The 18,833-nt window shown below is 37.7% G+C and overlaps 1 protein-coding gene across 1 annotated transcript; it reads left to right on the plus strand.

The window, feature by feature from the left end:
- Positions 1-12,899: 12,899 nt before the first annotated feature.
- LOC5571117 lies at positions 12,900-13,789 on the plus strand. The gene is made up of 3 exons (XM_001659509.2): positions 12,900-13,050; positions 13,108-13,311; positions 13,381-13,789. Exons 1-3 carry the CDS (start codon positions 12,975-12,977, stop codon positions 13,713-13,715), a joined length of 615 nt encoding a protein of 204 aa, XP_001659559.1. The 5' UTR covers positions 12,900-12,974; the 3' UTR covers positions 13,716-13,789.
- The last annotated feature ends 5,044 nt before the right edge of the window (positions 13,790-18,833 follow it).

An 18,833-nucleotide genomic window follows, 5' to 3' on the forward strand; every position in this document is an offset into this window, starting at 1 on the left:
TATTTGGGGATTTCTAGACCTCCCACCCCCCTCTGTCATGCTTTTTTCAATACCTAATACATGCATTGTCACACCTTCATAGACCACTCCCCTCCCTCAAATGATGGGTGTCATTTTTGGGTGACCCCTTAGTTAGCTCTTTGAAGGTGACCACAAAATTAAAATAGAATGGTGCACTAATGGAAAAATTCAAGGTTTTTCTGATAAAATTCAAGATGACCAAATTTCGAATGACCAAATTTATTGCATATAAATGCCGCATACTTTCTCAGTTTGATTTGTGTTTTAGGATATATGAAAAGGAAGATACGTGAAGAAATACCTGAAATGTAACAGAAAATGAGCTTCTTTTCAAACTGCTAGTTAGCGTAAGAGGGATCATCTAATATACTTGCTTCCCTCTAATGAGATTTCTGAACAAACAATTTCGCCAGAGATGTAATTGATTGAAATAAATATGCCTCAAAATGCGTCTTATGTGGAATTGCCGTACAGATTCACGAACAAATGCTCAAGGTTTCTTAAAGCAGGACATCTAGAAAGTTTGAACCTTATTTTTTGATTCGAACTTCAGCCAAATATATCACTTTATTTTAAAATGTCGCTTTCAAGTGATATCATAGTGCAAAAAAATTGACAATTGCCCTGGATTTCAAAATATTACGCTATTGTTTATTATAATAGTTTGGCGTTGGATCTATTAGTGGATTTTAGAATTGTTGATTATTCATTACAGCAGGTTTTCAAAATAATTTCAGCAAATACCGTTTTTGATGCGTACTTGATAATGAATTTTCGTCACTATCACATGAAAACTATTGGCCCAAAATGAACAAGAATACGAATCGATTGTCTTTAGAACATATGAAATGATTTTTTTCTGCTTCAAAATTTCATGTATCTCATCAAACTTCAAGAGTAACTTGAGATGATTCGATCGATATTGTTTCATGCTGAAGTTATGTCGAAATTTCAACATAATTTTTCTTTTCACACGAAAAAGTGATTTATATACCACAGGAATATCAGAATTTCAGAATTCAGTGGTGACAAGAAGTCGCACAGCTCGGAAATTTCAATTGATTTTCTACAGGGCGTTAATTTGCTCTTGATAACTCCAGGGTGTTAAAACAGCTTGACAATTTCAATTGGTGTCCTACAAAGCGTAGAGATGTAACTGATCTATGTGGATTAAGGTCAAATTTCTGCAGGGCGTTAATAAAGCTTTGAATTTTAAATTATTTTTCTACAGAGAATTAAGATGAGCTGTCTGAGACAATATCAAATTAATCAAATTACAGCTTAACAATTTTTATAAATACCATACAGGGCGTTGCTATGCATATGATCTACGTAGAGTTAGGTCAATATACTTCAGCTCGTTAATAAAGTTTGAATTGATGCCCTACAGGACGATGAGATGCAGCCGATCTACATATAATAAAGTCAAAATAATCCAGAATGTTGATATTGCATGGAAATTTCAGCTTATGTCCTACAGGTCTGACCTAAATGAGACATGGTCAAACTCCATGACGTTAATGAAGCTTTACCATTTTGATTGATGCCATAAAGGGCGTTAATATGCAGCTGATCTATGTACGATAAGGACACATTACTCCAGGGCCTTGATACAGCTTGAAATTTGCAAATGATACAGAGTGTTAAGGTGCAAATGATCTACATAAAACAATGTCAGATTACTCAAAAATGCATGAGCGTAGCTTGTATTTTACAATTAATATGCTTCAGGACGTTAAGATGCACCTTATCTTCTTGAAATAAGGTCAAATTACTCTAGGGCATCGATACAGCTTTATCTACCTTGGATAAGCTCAATTTTTTCGTAGGTACCGCTTAGAATTTGCAATTGATCTTAATCAAGGCATTAAGATGCAGCTGATCCACATAACACAAGGCCAAATAATTTCAGTGTGTTAAAGCAGCATGGAAATTTCGATTGAATTCCCAAAGGGGTTTTCAGATCCTCCAAATCTTGCAAAGATATAGGTGAAATAAAGTCAAATTGCTCCAAGGCGTTGATATAGCTTACCAATTTTAATTGATGTAGGACCAATTATAATTTGACACAGGACGTTCAAATACACCTGATCTATTTGGAATACTGTCAAATTTCTCCTGGGTGTTGATACATCCTGTAATTTACAATTGATGTTCTACAGGGCTTAAGATGCACCTAATCGACAAAGGATAAGAACAAATTACTCCAGGGCGTTGATACAGCAATGAATTTATTAAATGATGTCCTACAGGGCGTTAAGATACAGCTCATCTATTTGAGGCAAAATCAAATTACTCCAGAGCGTTGTTACAGCTTGACAATCTCGATTGATGTTATACAGGGCTATGAGGTGCGCATGACCTACATAGGATAAAGTCAAATGACCGTAGGGGTTTGATACAGCAAGAAAATTTTTATTGATTTGCTATAGAGCGTAAAGATGCCTCAGATCTCGCCAAGATCTTTGTGGACTTTTACTCCAGGGCGTTGATACAGCTTGGAATAATGAAATTAAGGGCGGTGGCCGAGGACGTAGAGTGTTATGAGCGAAGAGGCACCAGAAATGTGAGAAGGATCGTCAGAACGGACTCGTTGGCTAAGTGGCAGCAAGAGTGGAACAACGCGGAGAAGGGAAGGTGGACTTACCGTCTAATTCCAAATGTATCACTGTGGGTTAATATGAAGCATGGAGAAGTGAACTTCCATCTGACGCAGTTCCTGTCCGGACACGGCTGTTTCCGGAAGTATCTGCATCGGTTCGGACATGCTTCTTCACCTTGTTGCCCGGAGTGCGAGAATGTGGAGGAAACACCGGAGCATGTAGTCTTCGAATGTCCTAGGTTCGAAAAAGTGAGGAGGGACATGCGAGGAGTCACTGTCGATAACGTTGTCGAAGAGGTGTGCCGAGAAGAAGGTATCTGGAACGCTGTCGATAGCACGGTATCGAGAATAATGTTCGAGCTTCAGAGGTAGTGGCGTAGCGACCAACGATCTGCTAGCTAGAGTGAACGCATGAAAAGGAAGAATGGCTGCTCGGCACCCTTCCGGTCGGCTCGAAACGTAGAAAAAGAAGAATCGGTCTCGGGAGTCTCGGCCGGGGAATTCTTCTTCGGTGTAGACTAGGTCCACCGTCGGGGACTAGTCGAGTAGAGTACGTCGGGACGCTGGTAATGGGTAGTCGAGGCGCCTACGAACCGGAAGTTATGCTCAACCGGAATCGTTGGACCGACCTCGGCATCCTACCAGCTGAACAAAGAAATGGAGAAGGTCGTCGTAACTGTGTGAGTACGCGCTCTGAATGAGTGCAGAGTAGTGTACAAACTGGAGCCGAAGGGCTCAGAATGTTGCATGTAGGTACTAACAAATTGACGGGTCATTCCTTGCTTAGCGCTTGCACGAGTCGGTTGACAGGTTCCCGGTCTCATCGCACGGCACAAAGTTGCAAAGTTTATTAGGCCTTTTTCTCCCACCGCCCGCGTGGGTTTTTGGTCTTGTTTCGACTGTTAATAATTATCTAATTAGTGCATTTAAGTGCTTAGGCGATCGCGCTTTGCGAAGGAAGCGAACTAGTGTAACTAGTATCGTTCCACCGCAAACAAAAAAAAGTCATCACCACCGGCACAACGGTGATTGACTTTTTTTCCCGCACCGAGAGCAACATCGAAGCAGAAGGCGATTCGGTCAGTCTGCTACCTACGGTGCTTGGACGTTCTGCTGCTATACGGATAAGTATCAATTTGTATATCTATTGAATTGCTCTACATTTCCGAACAAACAAGTTCAAGGTTGTTTTTCGCTTCACCTCTGTCTCTCTCCCGGTGCAAGTTTTGCCCGTATATGGGGAGGCTTGTACAAAATAGCCCACTGATCGGTTAAGTTTTTTTTTCATATTTTTTTCTTCTTTAATTAGTATTATTATTTTTTGCTCATATAGGGGAGGTGTGTACAAAATAGTCCACTTATTAATTAATATTTTTCAAACGTTTTTTTTTCTCCACATTTTTTTATTTTTTGTTGATTTCTCGCGTTCAGTATCATGAGGGCGTAACTGCAATGATCGATTTCTCTTCATCGATTTTCACTTTAGCTAATTACTTGCCCGAGTAACTGTTTTTGGCTGCGATTTTCGTTTCAGTAGAAAGAACTCGTCGTACTTGATCATGTTGCATCGTGAAATATTACGAAACTCGATTGAATTACGTGTACTAAGCGAAAGAGAAAATCGACGAAGAGAAATCGATCACTGCAGATACGCCTGTATGATACTCAACGCGAGATTTGGTTGCGGTTGGATTTATTCCCGCATGGACGATTCGGATGGAGGCGATACGCCTCCAAAAGATCTCGTTGCTCGAACGCGGTTTTACCAACCATCTTCGGCAGGGCCTTGGGTTGTCTATTTCCGGCGCAAAAATAAGATTTTGAACGTGCTCTCGATCTCTAGAGAGCTGACGCGTAAATATCCAGGGACCGTTATTCACCAAGTGAAGCAATCCAAGCTGCGTGTAACTGCACCTAGTTACAAAGCAGCGAATGAGATTGCTCAGCATGAGGCTTTTGCTGTGGAATACTTTACCTATATTACGGCACGAGAAGTCGAGGTGGAAGGGAAAATCATCGACGCGAGTCTGACATGTGAAGCAGAGCGTTAATGATTAATCCTAAATTTAATCATGATTAATGATTAATGATTATGATTAATCAAAAATGTTAATCATTAATCACAAAAAATCAAGAATTAATCATTAATCACTAATCATAATCATTGCAATATTATGTTTTAATCATTAATCACTAATCATAATCATAAAGATCGCTAATTTTATTCAGTAATCATAATCTTAATCATAAGTCAAACATTTAATCAATCATGAATCAATCATTGAACAAAATTTAACAAATTTTCCACATTGCTTTCTAATGTATAAATAAATTTTACATTTCCTATATCGTGTGAAAAGAACAATGACAGTTTATGCCCAAGAAAGTTCCAAATTCAACCAAGCACAGAATGGCTTTGCTTTGTATACAAGGACGTTACCATAAGAGTAAAAAAGACCCTTAAATGTTTCCTCCATGTACAGTGACCCCACGCAGTTGAATCACCCACAATTTATGAATCAGCTGATTTCAAAAGACAAAATTATTATCAAACTTGTCACAAAACATCATAGAATTATTTTACACATAGTTTCTTATCAGTAAAAATAATTCTGTGATGTTTTGTGACGAGTTTGATAATAATGTTGTCTTTTGAAGTCAGCTGATTCATAAATTGTGGGTGATTCAACTGCATGGGGTGACTGTACGACGGTGCATTTGCTTAGTTGTATTTGATCCGAATCCAAAGACCCGGTTGGAAGCATGTGAGTGGTACCATACTACATGAAGAATTTCTGTTTATAGGGGCAGATCACCAAAATTTGACCTTGCGCTAGGTTTTTAGTCGTTCATAAGATTTCTGTATACTTTGTATGAAAATCGGAAATCAGTCCTTTTTGCCTAGTAGGTGATATTTCTTTTAATTGTTCCTCGCTGTCTTTGTTCACGTTTGATGTATGAAATCTAACATCGCCTGCAAATATTTACTGAATATAGCAGAGCGTTAAGTTAATCTTGATTCAACATTTGATGATTATATACGATAAATCATGCTTAAAACTTTTTAATTTGAATTGTTCTCTTCATTCATTTTCATGTTTATTACTCATTCATTGTGTACGTCAAAGCGCTAGGCTAGATATTTAAATTTTTGAACCCCGGGGAAAGCCCTCCCCTATCTGTAATGCTTTGTGTATGAAAATTTTCAAAATTTTGTTTGAGTCGTACCGCATGAGCCTACCCCCTCCTCCATCGAGCATTACATGATTTGTGGACGTTGCCTTAGGGAGATGCCATTTAATCATTATTTTGATTAATAATCATTGACAAATGGTTAATTATTCAAAGGCCAATGATCAAATGACAGAAAGCAATAAATCTGATATAAAAATCGTTTGATCCAATTTTTAATCTATAACCGTTTTCACTGATATCTAGATTCAAATCAAGGAAGGGCGGAAATTCCTTTGAAACCAAATGTTTCAAAGGAATTTCCGCCCTTCCTTGATTTGAAAAATTTTGAAAAAATATTTTTCCAGTTTTTCATAAAGATCTCGTTAGAAAATTCCTACCAAAAGTTCAAACTGATTTCACACAACATTTCCCAAAGAATTGGGCTGTTTAGTAATTAAATATTTACAGTGATTTGTAGCTAGTTCGGAAGATCACATTTTTCTAAGTACATCACAATTTTATTGCGCTTCAATATCTTAATATTGATATTATAATTGATTTGAAAAGTTTAGTTCCAGGGCACGGAAGATTTTGAAACCTTGGGTTCTGGTTCAAACTTTAACGTAGATTCAGAAAATACAAAAAAAAAAAACTGGATACACCTAAACAAGCCAATTCTTCCGAAAAATTCAATATCTACTTCAATAATTCCCTTGAGAATGAATTCAATGGCTTGGTTTGCAAAATACATGAAGTTTAATATATGGAAAGCTAGGTTTCACAACTACCAATATAGTGCTTCACTTTCACTTTGGAGGAAACATTGAAGTATGAATAAACAACTAATTGAATACTTGTTTTAATTATGAATCGTGGTTTACGGCCAACCAGCCGAGTGGAAGTTTAACAACTACCGAAAAGCTAAACATTACATATAATTTGCAATTGGATTAGATGGACAAATTGATGTGAAGATTTGCGAAAAAGTTACACGTCTTCTCAGTGAGAATCGAACTCACGACTCCCCGATCTCTAGTTGGGGCGCGTTAACCACTACGCCATGAGAGGACTCATGAACGCAGAAGTTAACCTGAATTCGATTTCAGCTCATTAATCACGTGGTCCTCTTTCGCAAAGTGCACCTCTTTCGGAAGAATTAGATGCCCATCCAAACACAACGCTTTCTATATATATCCAATGCCTAGCCCGAGAGCGCATTGTTTTTTAGATATAGGAATAGATCGGGGAGTCGTGAGTTCGATTCTCACTGAGAAGACGTGTAACTTTTTCGCAAATCTTCACATCAATTTGTCCATCTAATCCAATTGCAAATTATATGTAATGTTTAGCTTTTCGGTAGTTGTTAAACTTCCACTCGGCTGGTTGGCCGTAAACCACGATTCATAATTAAAACAAGTATTTATCGAGCAACGGACTCATGTTCCGTAACCGGTCGTTTGAGAACGTCGCGACCCATTGGAAGCCCACACAATAGAAACCTCAGCCAGCGCAGTTGCTGGCTAGTGTAGTGTGCTATTCCTATATCTAAAAAACAATGCGCTCTCGGGCTAGGCATTGGATATATATAGAAAGCGTTGTGTTTGGATGGGCATCTAATTCTTCCGAAAGAGGTGCACTTTGCGAAAGAGGACCACGTGATTAATGAGCTGAAATCGAATTCAGGTTAACTTCTGCGTTCATGAGTCCTCTCATGGCGTAGTGGTTAACGCGCCCCAACTAGAGATCGGGGAGTCGTGAGTTCGATTCTCACTGAGAAGACGTGTAACTTTTTCGCAAATCTTCACATCAATTTGTCCATCTAATCCAATTGCAAATTATATGTAATGTTTAGCTTTTCGGTAGTTGTTAAACTAATTGAATTTAAACATTTCACTTTGCAAAAAAAATACAGAAACTCACTAGAAAGGCAAGCAAATGCCATTAAACTTTTATATGTACAATAAACATATTATCTATGGGTTTGCTCGCCTTACTGATTCTACACTGTTCTTTCTTTTATAAAGTGAAGTATTAAATTCAACAAGTTTTTTATCAATATTTTGAATACTTTCCCGCGGAAATCGACAAAGCTTACATACCGGCATATGTTCAAGTTTATCTATAACGCTTGAAATATCCGTTTATGTCGAAGTAGGCCGTAATTGAAATTTGTACTGAGCGTTGATGATTGTGGCTAATTCGTCTAACGATTGCGAATTGAAGATTGATGACTGAGTTTTATCACTTTAAAATTGCAAGCTGCAATATTAACATGGCTGTCAAAACGAATGACGGGCTACTTAGCCTTAAAACGATGTGTCGCAAGCTACGCTTCACAAAGCCACATTCGCCACATAGTTAATGAATGATTAACGATTAATCAAAGAGTAATACAAAAAAAAAATTAAATGATGTGAGATGCCCTAACCACCTTTAAGTATGCAACGAATGTATCACACTCTTGAAAATGTATTGGTACACATATGATTAAAAAAAATGGGAAAATTGATGTGAAATTTGCGATAAGGGAACATTCAAATATGAAGTCCATCGTTTTTCTGGATTTGTGGACCCACCCTCCCCCCTCTGTCAGGCTTTTTCCAATACCTTATACATGTACTGTCACACTTTAGTAGAGACCATCGGGGGGCCCCCCCAAACAAGCATGGGAATATTCACTCACTCACCCGAACGCTACCGATTAAATATCTGCAAAGTATCTTCTGCCACCGAATGTTCAATGACTGCCGAACGCTACTAGGGTGAGCGCAATCCCGACGAATCGTAAACGATTGAGATAAACCGAAAATGAAAAGATATACGGAGCGGAGAGAGCACCTATCCTCTCTTAAATTGGAGACACGAAAGAACGCGTTCGCCATTCGATCACTGAAAGCTTCCTGCGAAATGTACAGATTTTGCGTTCACTGAAACATTTCGCCTTGTGTATTACCAGTCAGTGAACGCTCTTCAGCTCTCAAATACGAATGCCACTCGTGCGGAATCGGAATGTAAAGAAACATTCGCTACAGCAATCGGATGCCTTCTGCACAAGGAGTCGGTAGTGAATCATTCTGTTGCCGTTTTTGTCTTACTTGTCGCTCGGCGAACAAGAACAAGCTATTCATGGAATCCCAGATCAACTTCGATGTATAACGATTCCACGTATTTTAACGCAAAGTACCAGAATGTCGATTCCTACAGGAGATATTTCACTGACGGGTCCCGCATCAATGGATCCACTGGCTTCGGTGTCTTCAATGAAAACTCTTCCGCCTTCCGAAAACTTCAGGAACCTTGCACGGTTTACGTTGCTGAGCTGGCAGCAATCAACTTCGCATTGGGGATGATCTCAAACATGCCCGCAGACCACTTCTTCATCTTTTCGGATAGCCTCAGTTCTATTGAGGCACTTCGATCGATGAAACATGTTAAGCATGCATCTTACTTTCTTACAAAAATAAGAGAGCAGATGTGTGCACTGGTCGAAAGATCATATAAGATTACCTTTGTATGGGTCCCCTCACATTGCTTAATTTATGGCAATGAGAAGGCGGACTCTCTCGCAAAGGTGGGCGCTGAGGAAGGTGAGATTTATGATAGACAAATTTCACACGATGAATTTTTTCATTTAGTACGTCAAAGTTCTCTTCACGGTTGGCAAAGCGATTGGCTAAATGACCAACTGGGACGGTGGTTACATTCCATAATTCCTAAAGTTTCCTTGCGAGCGTGGTGGAAAGGTTTGGATGTAAGTCGAGATTTCATTCGCGTGATGTCAAGACTTATGTCCAACCATTACTCGCTAGGTACACATTTGCACAGGATTAACCTCGCGCTGAGCAATGTTTGTAATAGGTGTGGTTATGGTTATGATGACATCGATCACGTAGTTTGGAAATGCCCGGATATATATATGGACGCCTCCAGAGCGCAACTTTTGGATACCCTTGCGGCCCGAGGTAGACAACCCTATGTTCCTGTTAGAGATGTGTTGGGCACCCGCGATCTCATTTACATGGTCGCAATTTACGATTTTCTTCGCTTGTCCAGTATAAAAGTTTAATTCTCCTGTGTTCTCTTCTCCAGTTTTTTTTTTCTCTGTGTTTTGTCCCCTGTATGTTGGCCATCCGGCAGACGAATACCGGCGAGAAATTGGTACCAACGCCACTACACGTTCATCGCGATACCACGATATACTTCCCGGATGTGCTGCAGAAAACCCTAAACCCAATCCTCACCATGTCCTTCCTTCCAAAAATTGTGACCATTAACCTCGAGTTGCCACGAGTACCCTGGCTCCATCCCATACTAATCTTAGTACAAAAAAGTGAATGATTTGTAAACAATACAAAAAATGAATTTCGGCTCCGTAAAGCGTTAAACGCGATTGAGCCTCAAATAAATGAATTGGAAAAAAAAATTGACGGGTCGCCAATGGGCGAAAATAGGTACTAACAAATTACTAACGTGAGGAGCCGAAGGGCTCAGCATGAGGCACAACGTTGAACGGTTTTAAAACTGCTAACAGGAGCCGAAGGGCTCAGTATGTAGAGTAACAAATTGAAGAGGTTCGCTCAGCACGTTAGCCTCCCCTCCGAAGTAATACTGTAAGGTGGTTCCGGAGGGTTATGGTACTAAACATAGGAGAGTGTTTTTAGTGGGGAAGGCACTTTGTGGATCCCACACCGCGCCAAAAATTACACTGGCATGAGCATGAACATATACAGGCCAGTCTATGAAGATTTTTAAACTTCTAGTTGCATGGAAAAAAATGCACCTTGTATCGCAGCTCGCCCAGCGTCATAGGTGGCTATGATGTGCTTAGTGGCTACTATCCAGCTATGTTGAAGAAATACTAAGCAGTATAGCAAATATACTTCAGATAGTTAAAACACATACTTTTTCAATTTTAATCATAATACAACCTTCTACAATATTGTTTTCTATGGTTTCAAGTAGTGTTTTTGACATTCTGGGTTCAATTGAACACGATCACCAATTTCCCTGACCCAAATAGGAGATGATGTGCTGTTTCCCGTATGTTTCAGCTGAATATCCCATATGATCTTCAATTCAATTGCGCCAGCTCATGGAACGATTAAATGAGCTGAAATAATTTTCAGGAAGTCTTCCTCTAATCCTAAGGAATTACCCTGGGGGGTGCCCCGTGGAATTATACAACTTTATTTTTCTCCCATACTGAGCTGGGCCAGTCTAATGGAATAAGCTCAAATTACTCCAAGGTGTATCAACGCCCTGGAACACGTAGGTTTCGATTGATTTTCTACAAAGTGTTCAGATGCTCTAGATCTCGTAAAGATCTGTGTGGAATAAAGCCAAAGCTAGGAATTTTTAATTGATGTCCTACAGAGCGTCAAGATGCACCTGATCTACATGGAATAAGGTCATATTACTTCAGGACGTTAATACAGCATGAAAATTTTGATTGATTTTCTTCAGGGCGTTGAGATGTTCCAGATCTCGCAAAGATCTATGTGGAATAAAGTCAGGCTACTCCAGGACGTGGACACAGCTGAATCGATTTATGTCATACAGGGAGTATACAGTATGGCCCATAAAAAATGCGAAGGTCGTCATATCATGTTTTATGGTAATTTTTACATAGAAAATGTGAATGAAGCATAAATATTATTCATTACTTGTATTGTTTAATCTATTTAAACTCAGTTTTTCGCTTTGGACATGATTTTTATTTGTAACTTTCACCTTACCAGAGAGGAATTGGAAGCATACCTTCAAATTTTATCATGCGGACGTCGAGTTCAATATCTGTGTGATGAAAGCTTCTAAAACATCAACGATGGCGTGAGATTCTTCACAGGCCTTGTCTCCAGCATACGCCCATACCAAATGATAGAACTGGTTCATACCTGGGTAATTGGACACTTAAACATGTTTTCGAAAAAACGGCTCATTTTGGAGAGCTTTGATTGAACCTTCATATAAGTGTGATAAGCGGCTCCGTTTTGCTCAAAACCTATGAGCTAGTATTGATATAAGTTGTCTCTAACCGAAAGAACAAATTTTATCCTCAAAAATCTGTTATTTTCATCTATAAGCATGATGTCTCGTAAAGTTGAGAAATTTACACATGAACAAAATTCAATTTCAACTAAAACTTTTCTTTTCAAACTTTTCCCGAGATGAGTCATTATGAATAATGTTTTCCCGCTGATCAATGTTACCCCGGATCACGGTAATAGTTGTTAAATGTCGAGAATAGGTTCATTGCTGGAATAGCTCTGCATGTCAACCCAGATTGTAAACGAAGCTTTAGTTTGAAAACATAAAGCTTGAACTTATGATTACATTATCAGAAACAAATCCCCATTCTGTAAGTTAAAAGTATTTGGTTCAGCGATAGTAAAACAAACGTCACTGTGTGCATGTGAATACCCGCGATTGCGAACGATAGGGGAAGTGGTGGTAAAATGAACACCTTAAGGATATCATCTTGTTTCTGATAGAAAAACGAGGAATTTGTGTAGTTCTATCGCACAACATCAAAAATAGGGATGTAATCTATAGCAGCAACATGGATTCTGACTAAAATAGCTAAATTTTCACATATTTTCATCGCTATAAAAAAGCGATGCAAATGTTCATTTTACCTGAACTATGTGGGTAAAATGAACAGCTATTGGTGGTAAAATGAACACCACTCAAAAAACGTGAGCAAAACAAATATTTCTGAAAATTTTCATTGCTCCACCGAAAATACATCCATTAATGATTGCAACCTATTCAAAAAGAATTGTAAAGGTGTCAGATTTGACATCATATCATAACGATATTCACCTCACTGAAAAATCTCAAGTCTTCCCTGCTAAAAGTTACGTCAGTTCTAATTTTCAAACGTGGTTTTCTAAAATCTCAGTTTTCGTTGATATGTTCACTTCAATTGAGCTACGTATCAACCCGAACACTCAGATTTATGCTCTAAATCGTCCGTGCGTGATAAAAATTCATTGAAATTTGTTTTTTCTCGGTAAAAGGCACGGTGTTCATTTTACCACCCCTGTTCATTTTACCACCACTTCCCCTACCTGTTTTCATCGGATCATCTCTACTGTTTTCGATCATCGGAGTGCCATCTCGTTCTCAGCTGGAATCACCACTTACCAGTCGCTTTCTACAGCTCACCGATACTGCAATGTTGGTTCTAGCTACGATCATTACCGTCTTTCTCAAGTGTTTCGCGTACAGCGCACCATCCAATAATTTTGAAGGTATATCAACAAGTTTAACCATTTTCATCCAAATTTTAAAAATCGTTACTATTTTAGTAACACGGGGCTGCTTGCAGTATAATACCGACCATGGTTACAAGCACGCACATCCATATTATCCCATCAGCCGATTTCAACACTTGAACGTAACCAATGATGACGTCAAAATATTCCGAATGGGCGTCCTGGGTCCCAACGATGGTCATTTGCGGTTGGCCCCAACCATGTTTCCTTACGACAAAACCGAAATGAATGAAATCGGTAAGTTCTGTTAACTCATATTGCAAAGGCATGATCAGAAACCGGTTCTATGTTTGATTTTTTTTTTAGTTCTATCCGGATGGGCAAACACAAAAACCGTAGTTCGTCATTACACTCGGAACTCTCCCCAGGAACAAGTTTCTAAAATAGTGCTACGGGAACAATCGAGCATTGGTATGCTGTCGTACTTCAAGCCGTTTATGTTTACCGTGGCGATTCACCCGGGCGGTCAGGTGGAGCTCACGAGGGACGAAGATTCCAAACCATTTCTGCAGTACCGAGATCCGAAGGTGTCTGCAGACTACCTAGGATTCTGTAATTGGGATCGTCCGTTGGTGTTCTTTTACGATTGCCCCCTGGAGGTGGATCAAAGGGCTTGCGATGGGATTGTATTTAGCAAATAGTTAGTGAGCCAATGAGATTAGTACCGTTTTGATTCATATTACGGACACTTACGGCCTCAGGGAAGTATAACACAGCATAGAGCATACACAATAAATCATTCTGTATGATTCCTCAGCGTAATCGAGCGCTGGAAACCCTTAACTTTCGAATGGTGGGTAAAAAATACGCTTCCGCAACTTGAATAATGTTAAATAAAACGAAATGTATGGCCTTCTGATGATTCTTATTCCGGACGCTTCCTCACTTTTGCCTCATACTCCGGACAGTTTGATTCGAACTCCAGACATCTCATGAAAATCATTAATAGAAAAGTAAAATTATCAATTGAAATCGTTAAACCGCTTAAGAGACGTGTAAGGTAGTTGGGCATTATAAATTTGCATAGATATTTATGAAAATAGCTTATTAAAACAAGCCTCGAAATAGTGAACTTTTGAACGGCAAAAATTGAAACATTTCGTGTGAAATGTTTCCCATACAAAGTAGAGTGTCCGGAATAAGAAGCTGTCCGTAATATGAATCAAAACGGTAATTCATCATTTTTATTTACGTGATAGGGCCAAAAACAAATATTTATTGTTTCCCATTAATTTTTAAGGCAGTTATGTTTAACAAGCATTGTTTCATGTATTAATGATCTGTAATTTGAAACACAACGGTACAATGTACCGGGTACATAACCCAAACTTATGCACGGGAGTGTACATACTCAATATAGCATCAGCTAAATGGCTTTTTATAACAAAATGTATCATGTAGCAGATCACTTTTTTGTCAAAGTTTGAAAGTTATTTCTATTGGAATTATTTATAACAATTTGAAAATAAAAAAGAATTTACAAATTTGGTGTAGAAAAATAAGATAAAATATAATGGAATTCATCACTATTATTGTACTATCTATTCCTTAATGTATTTTATGATAATGGTTTAAAAAATCGCCGATATCACATCCAATTTAAATTTCATACTATTAAGTGAAATACAATGAAAAGAAATTACCTTAAATATATTTTATGAAATCCGCATGGAATAGAAAACCGCTTTTATAATTGTGAAACCATTATTGCAGAATAAATTAAATTGATTGAATAATTTATTTTACGTAGTCATTCATTGGTCTTTATGCAAACGAATTGTGTAGTCTTGTACCAAATAGATGAGTGGACCTTAACCATGCACGTAATTTTGTACACACCCCCAGGAGCGGGGAAAAAACATTACGTTGTAATAGCTATCAATTGACTGAAAGCAGAAAAATCCACCGGTGCAAACTACAATCAGTCAAAAGCATCAATCTCAGAATCTCAAAAAATGTCATTCTAAGATAACGTACACACGTATTTAAATAATGCTCATGAACACTAGGAGCCCAAAACAAAAACATCTAAACGGATTTTCGGTAATATCTCAGCGATGACTGAACCGATTATCAAAATTCTCAAGTTTTGTAAGTTCGAAAACAACTGTTTCTAGAGAAGTTCAAATTTCGCCTAAAGCAATTAAACCAAATCAAATGTTTTTTTTTGCTTTGTCGTCCGATTTGGACAAGGTTCGGGCCAAAACAAATGTTTTGTGTTAACTGAAACTGCATGAGAATCGTGTCAAATCTTAAAGAGAAAGTTAAAGGCCTCCGTATTTTTTTTTATTCAACTTTAACAAAAAATAAAGTCATATCAAACCTATAAGATGCAAATGCCTTTAAAACTATGACCCTGGCAAAATATTTTATTGTGATCATGAAGATCTCTTACAACTCCTCCATCCTCCGATACCAAACAAACTTAAATTTTCAACAGTAAAGTGTGATTTTTGAAGGTGGAAAGTTCGACACCAGAGTATACGACAATCTGACGCTGTTTCTAGCTTTGGGCGGACAAAACCTTTGAACTTATTTGCTTTATAACATTATTTAGGACAGTAAGAAAAATATGACAAAAATTGTCCTGGGTAGCGAAGTTGTGTCAGAATATACTACAATAATCAGAAATTACATTCACTATCAAAAACAATGAAAATAACGCTTGTGGATGCTATATTCACGTTCAAATAATTTTCGCATTTTTTTATGGGCCATACCTTGGGCCATACTGTGGATGCATCTGATCTACGTGAAGCAATATTGAATCACTGCACAGCGTTGATAAAACTTGGAATTTTCACCAAGTGAACCACGTATTGTATAAAAATGTGTGCCAAAAATCTCATATTCATACGTCAAAAATCAGAATCGCACAATATGCCAAATCAAAACGAATAAATGTTAACACAAATTGTATATAATTCTCCACTACGATTCATTGTCGACCTTTGTTGACAACAAACCATGCAGCAAATGGTATAATCTAGAATCGCGTCAAGTTGTGTAAACTGACAGATCTTGTATCAATGCAGACTAGCATCAAATGAAATCGCAATAACTTAGCGAAATTTATCACCCGAGGTTGGTATCTTCTGGCGGTGGGCTTAAAAGAACAACAGAGGGATTCCACGGAGGCATGCAAGTCGATTCTGATCGACCATTTCAAAAATATCTGAAACTTTGCACAGTTTTTCAGTTCCATCTAAATCGTCATTTTCCGATATCAAATTTTCAAGTTGAGTCACGACTAACTTTTCAAAAGGGTGTATGTGAAAATGGTTCAAAAATATTCAAAAGTTAGACAACTAAATAAAGATTCCAAAAAAATACACACAGTAAAAAAAAAAAATTTTGCATTAAAAAACATCATTTTTGTCACAAAAACTCAAATATCTCAAAACCCTATCGGAATACCAACGTAATTTTTGAAGGAAAACGGTCCGTTATATTAGCTATCTACCATAAAAATGTGGTGATGGTAAGCCAATAAACAAAAAAGTTATGACATTTCAAATATTTCACAAATTTGACACTTAGTGAATTTTTTTTTTCATTGTTAATTTTTTTTAGGACCGCAGTTTGTTGCTGAATTTTTTGTTAAGGGTACCACATGAGGTTAACAAGTTGTTTTCATGATATTTTATTTAATTATTCATAACTATTATAGCATCTATTAGAAAGTTAGACGCGATCCAGTGTTGTGATCTAAAGTCTTGATAGTGTCATATTTTTTATTGTACGTAACTGAAGAAAAATTCTCTCAATAGTGTTGAAACCTTTTGATAAAAGAAACCTATAAGAAATCTAATATTGAAGACAAAAGCTACAAAAAAAGTTTTCTATACAGGTATACGACTAGTTTACCTGCAAAAAGTTTACCTCGTAGAGAACAAGGCGGGTCTATACCCAGGTGATCTAGTATACGTAAAGCAGGTCGGTTTTCTCGGCGCTGGTTTTCTCCACAAAGTTAAAATCTGATTACATCTGGGTATATACCCGCCTTGGTAGAGAATAGACTTTGTTAATCATATTTGGGAGAAAGCGAGTAACTTCAACAACATCAAAAACATGATAGGTACATACCATGATCATACTCACGAAAAAGCTAAAAATATACTACCACTATGGTTATAAAAGATTTAATTGTAAAATTTTTCTTCAGTCAAGCAAACGACACCAAACTAGTCAGTAAAAACTTAGAAGTGATTTTGTTTATTAAAATCTAACGAGCAACATGAGTAGTCGCTTTCTCAACTGTTGCAGGCCGTTTGCAGAAAAAAAGTGTTCGAAAGAGCTACGAAATCTCACCGAAAGCACCATAGATAAACTGAAAGCGCCTGGTTATGCTCCAATGTCTACATTGAATACAAATTTACGCATTTGTACGTCCTGCCGTTTAAACGTTGACAAACGGGCAATCTGTACATCATCGGTGGATCAGGTTGCAGGAAGTTCGAAAACAACAACAACTGAGGAATTACTAGATGCACCGACAACAACTGAGGAGTTACCAGAAGTACCAAGTGCAGATAGTCTTGCCACGGTACCATCAGCGACATCTGTTTCAACAAATCAATCAGAAGATGAGTGCATCCAGAAGGTCAACATCGAACGCTTCAACGAAGGGATAGCTGGAATAAAAGTGACTCCGATTAAATGGACGAAGATGGGTTACGTCAATTATCCCGAGAAAAAATACCGTGAAATCAACGAAGCTGTACGAAGAAACCTCTTCAAATTAGGATCTGAGGATGTGGAAAATACAGACTACGATGAGGTAATTATGAATATTAAGGAAAGGTTCTCGAATCTAGCCACGACAAGGAAAGAAAAAATATTGATTTTGTCGATGCTGCCAAGCTCGTGGTCTATTCAAGACGCCATTGATGAGTTCAAAACCAATAGAAATACAGCAAAAGAGGCAAAATAATTCAAAAATAACTGTCTTGCAACCAAAAATGCTAGGTGGAGTACTTCATTAACAGATGAGACAAAAGAAAAAATAATTCAATATTTTGAAGACGATGAAGTAAGTAGAGCTATGCCTGGCCAAAAAGATTATTTATCTGTAAAAAAAGATGGAAAGCGTCAAGCAATCCAAAAACGATTAATGATGACTACTTTGAAAGAAGCGTATATACGCTTCAAGGAAATTAACGAAAATATTAAGGTAGGTTTTTCCTCATTTGCAAGCCTTCGTTCAAGGCAATGCCAGCTTCTATCCAATTCAGGAACACATAATGTTTGTGTGTGCACAACACACGGAAATATTAACCTAATCTTACATAGTTTGAAAAGAATTAATTTATCAAAGGATATTAAAATGTTAACTGGTAGTCTTTTGTGTGAAAATACAACATCAAATTGCTATCTACGATCTTGTTCGGATTGTCCAGATTCTTCATCATTGGAAAATGCTTTATTCGCTGAGTTTGAAGAAAATTATATTGATCAGTTATCATTTGAGCAATGGGTGACCACGGATAGGTGTGACCTAGAAACTATTGTAAAACCTGTAGATGAGTTTGTGTCATTTTTTTGCTTGAAATTAGAAAGTTTAATTCCTCACGACTTTATTAAAACAGAGCAATCCTGCTTTTTAAAAAATACGAAAAATACATTACAAGATGGTGAATTTTTAGTCATTTGTGATTTTTCTGAAAACTATAGCTTTGTATTGCAAGATGAAGTGCAGTCCCATCACTGGAACGTACAACAAGCTACAATTCATCCATTCGTTATTTATTTCAATGGAA

The sequence above is a fragment of the Aedes aegypti genome, chromosome 3, assembly GCF_002204515.2.
Source record: "Aedes aegypti strain LVP_AGWG chromosome 3, AaegL5.0 Primary Assembly, whole genome shotgun sequence".
Lineage (NCBI taxonomy): Eukaryota > Metazoa > Arthropoda > Insecta > Diptera > Culicidae > Aedes > Aedes aegypti.

Excerpts from the sequence above, each read along its gene's own strand:
- LOC5571117 (XM_001659509.2), top strand. The coding sequence starts at position 12,975 with ATGTTGGTTCTAGCTACGATCATTACCGTCTTTCTCAAGTGTTTCGCG. Across the intron at positions 13,051-13,107 it reads ACCATCCAATAATTTTGAAG|TAACACGGGGCTGCTTGCAG; the intron begins GTATATCAACAA and ends TTACTATTTTAG. Across the intron at positions 13,312-13,380 it reads AACCGAAATGAATGAAATCG|TTCTATCCGGATGGGCAAAC; the intron begins GTAAGTTCTGTT and ends TTTTTTTTTTAG.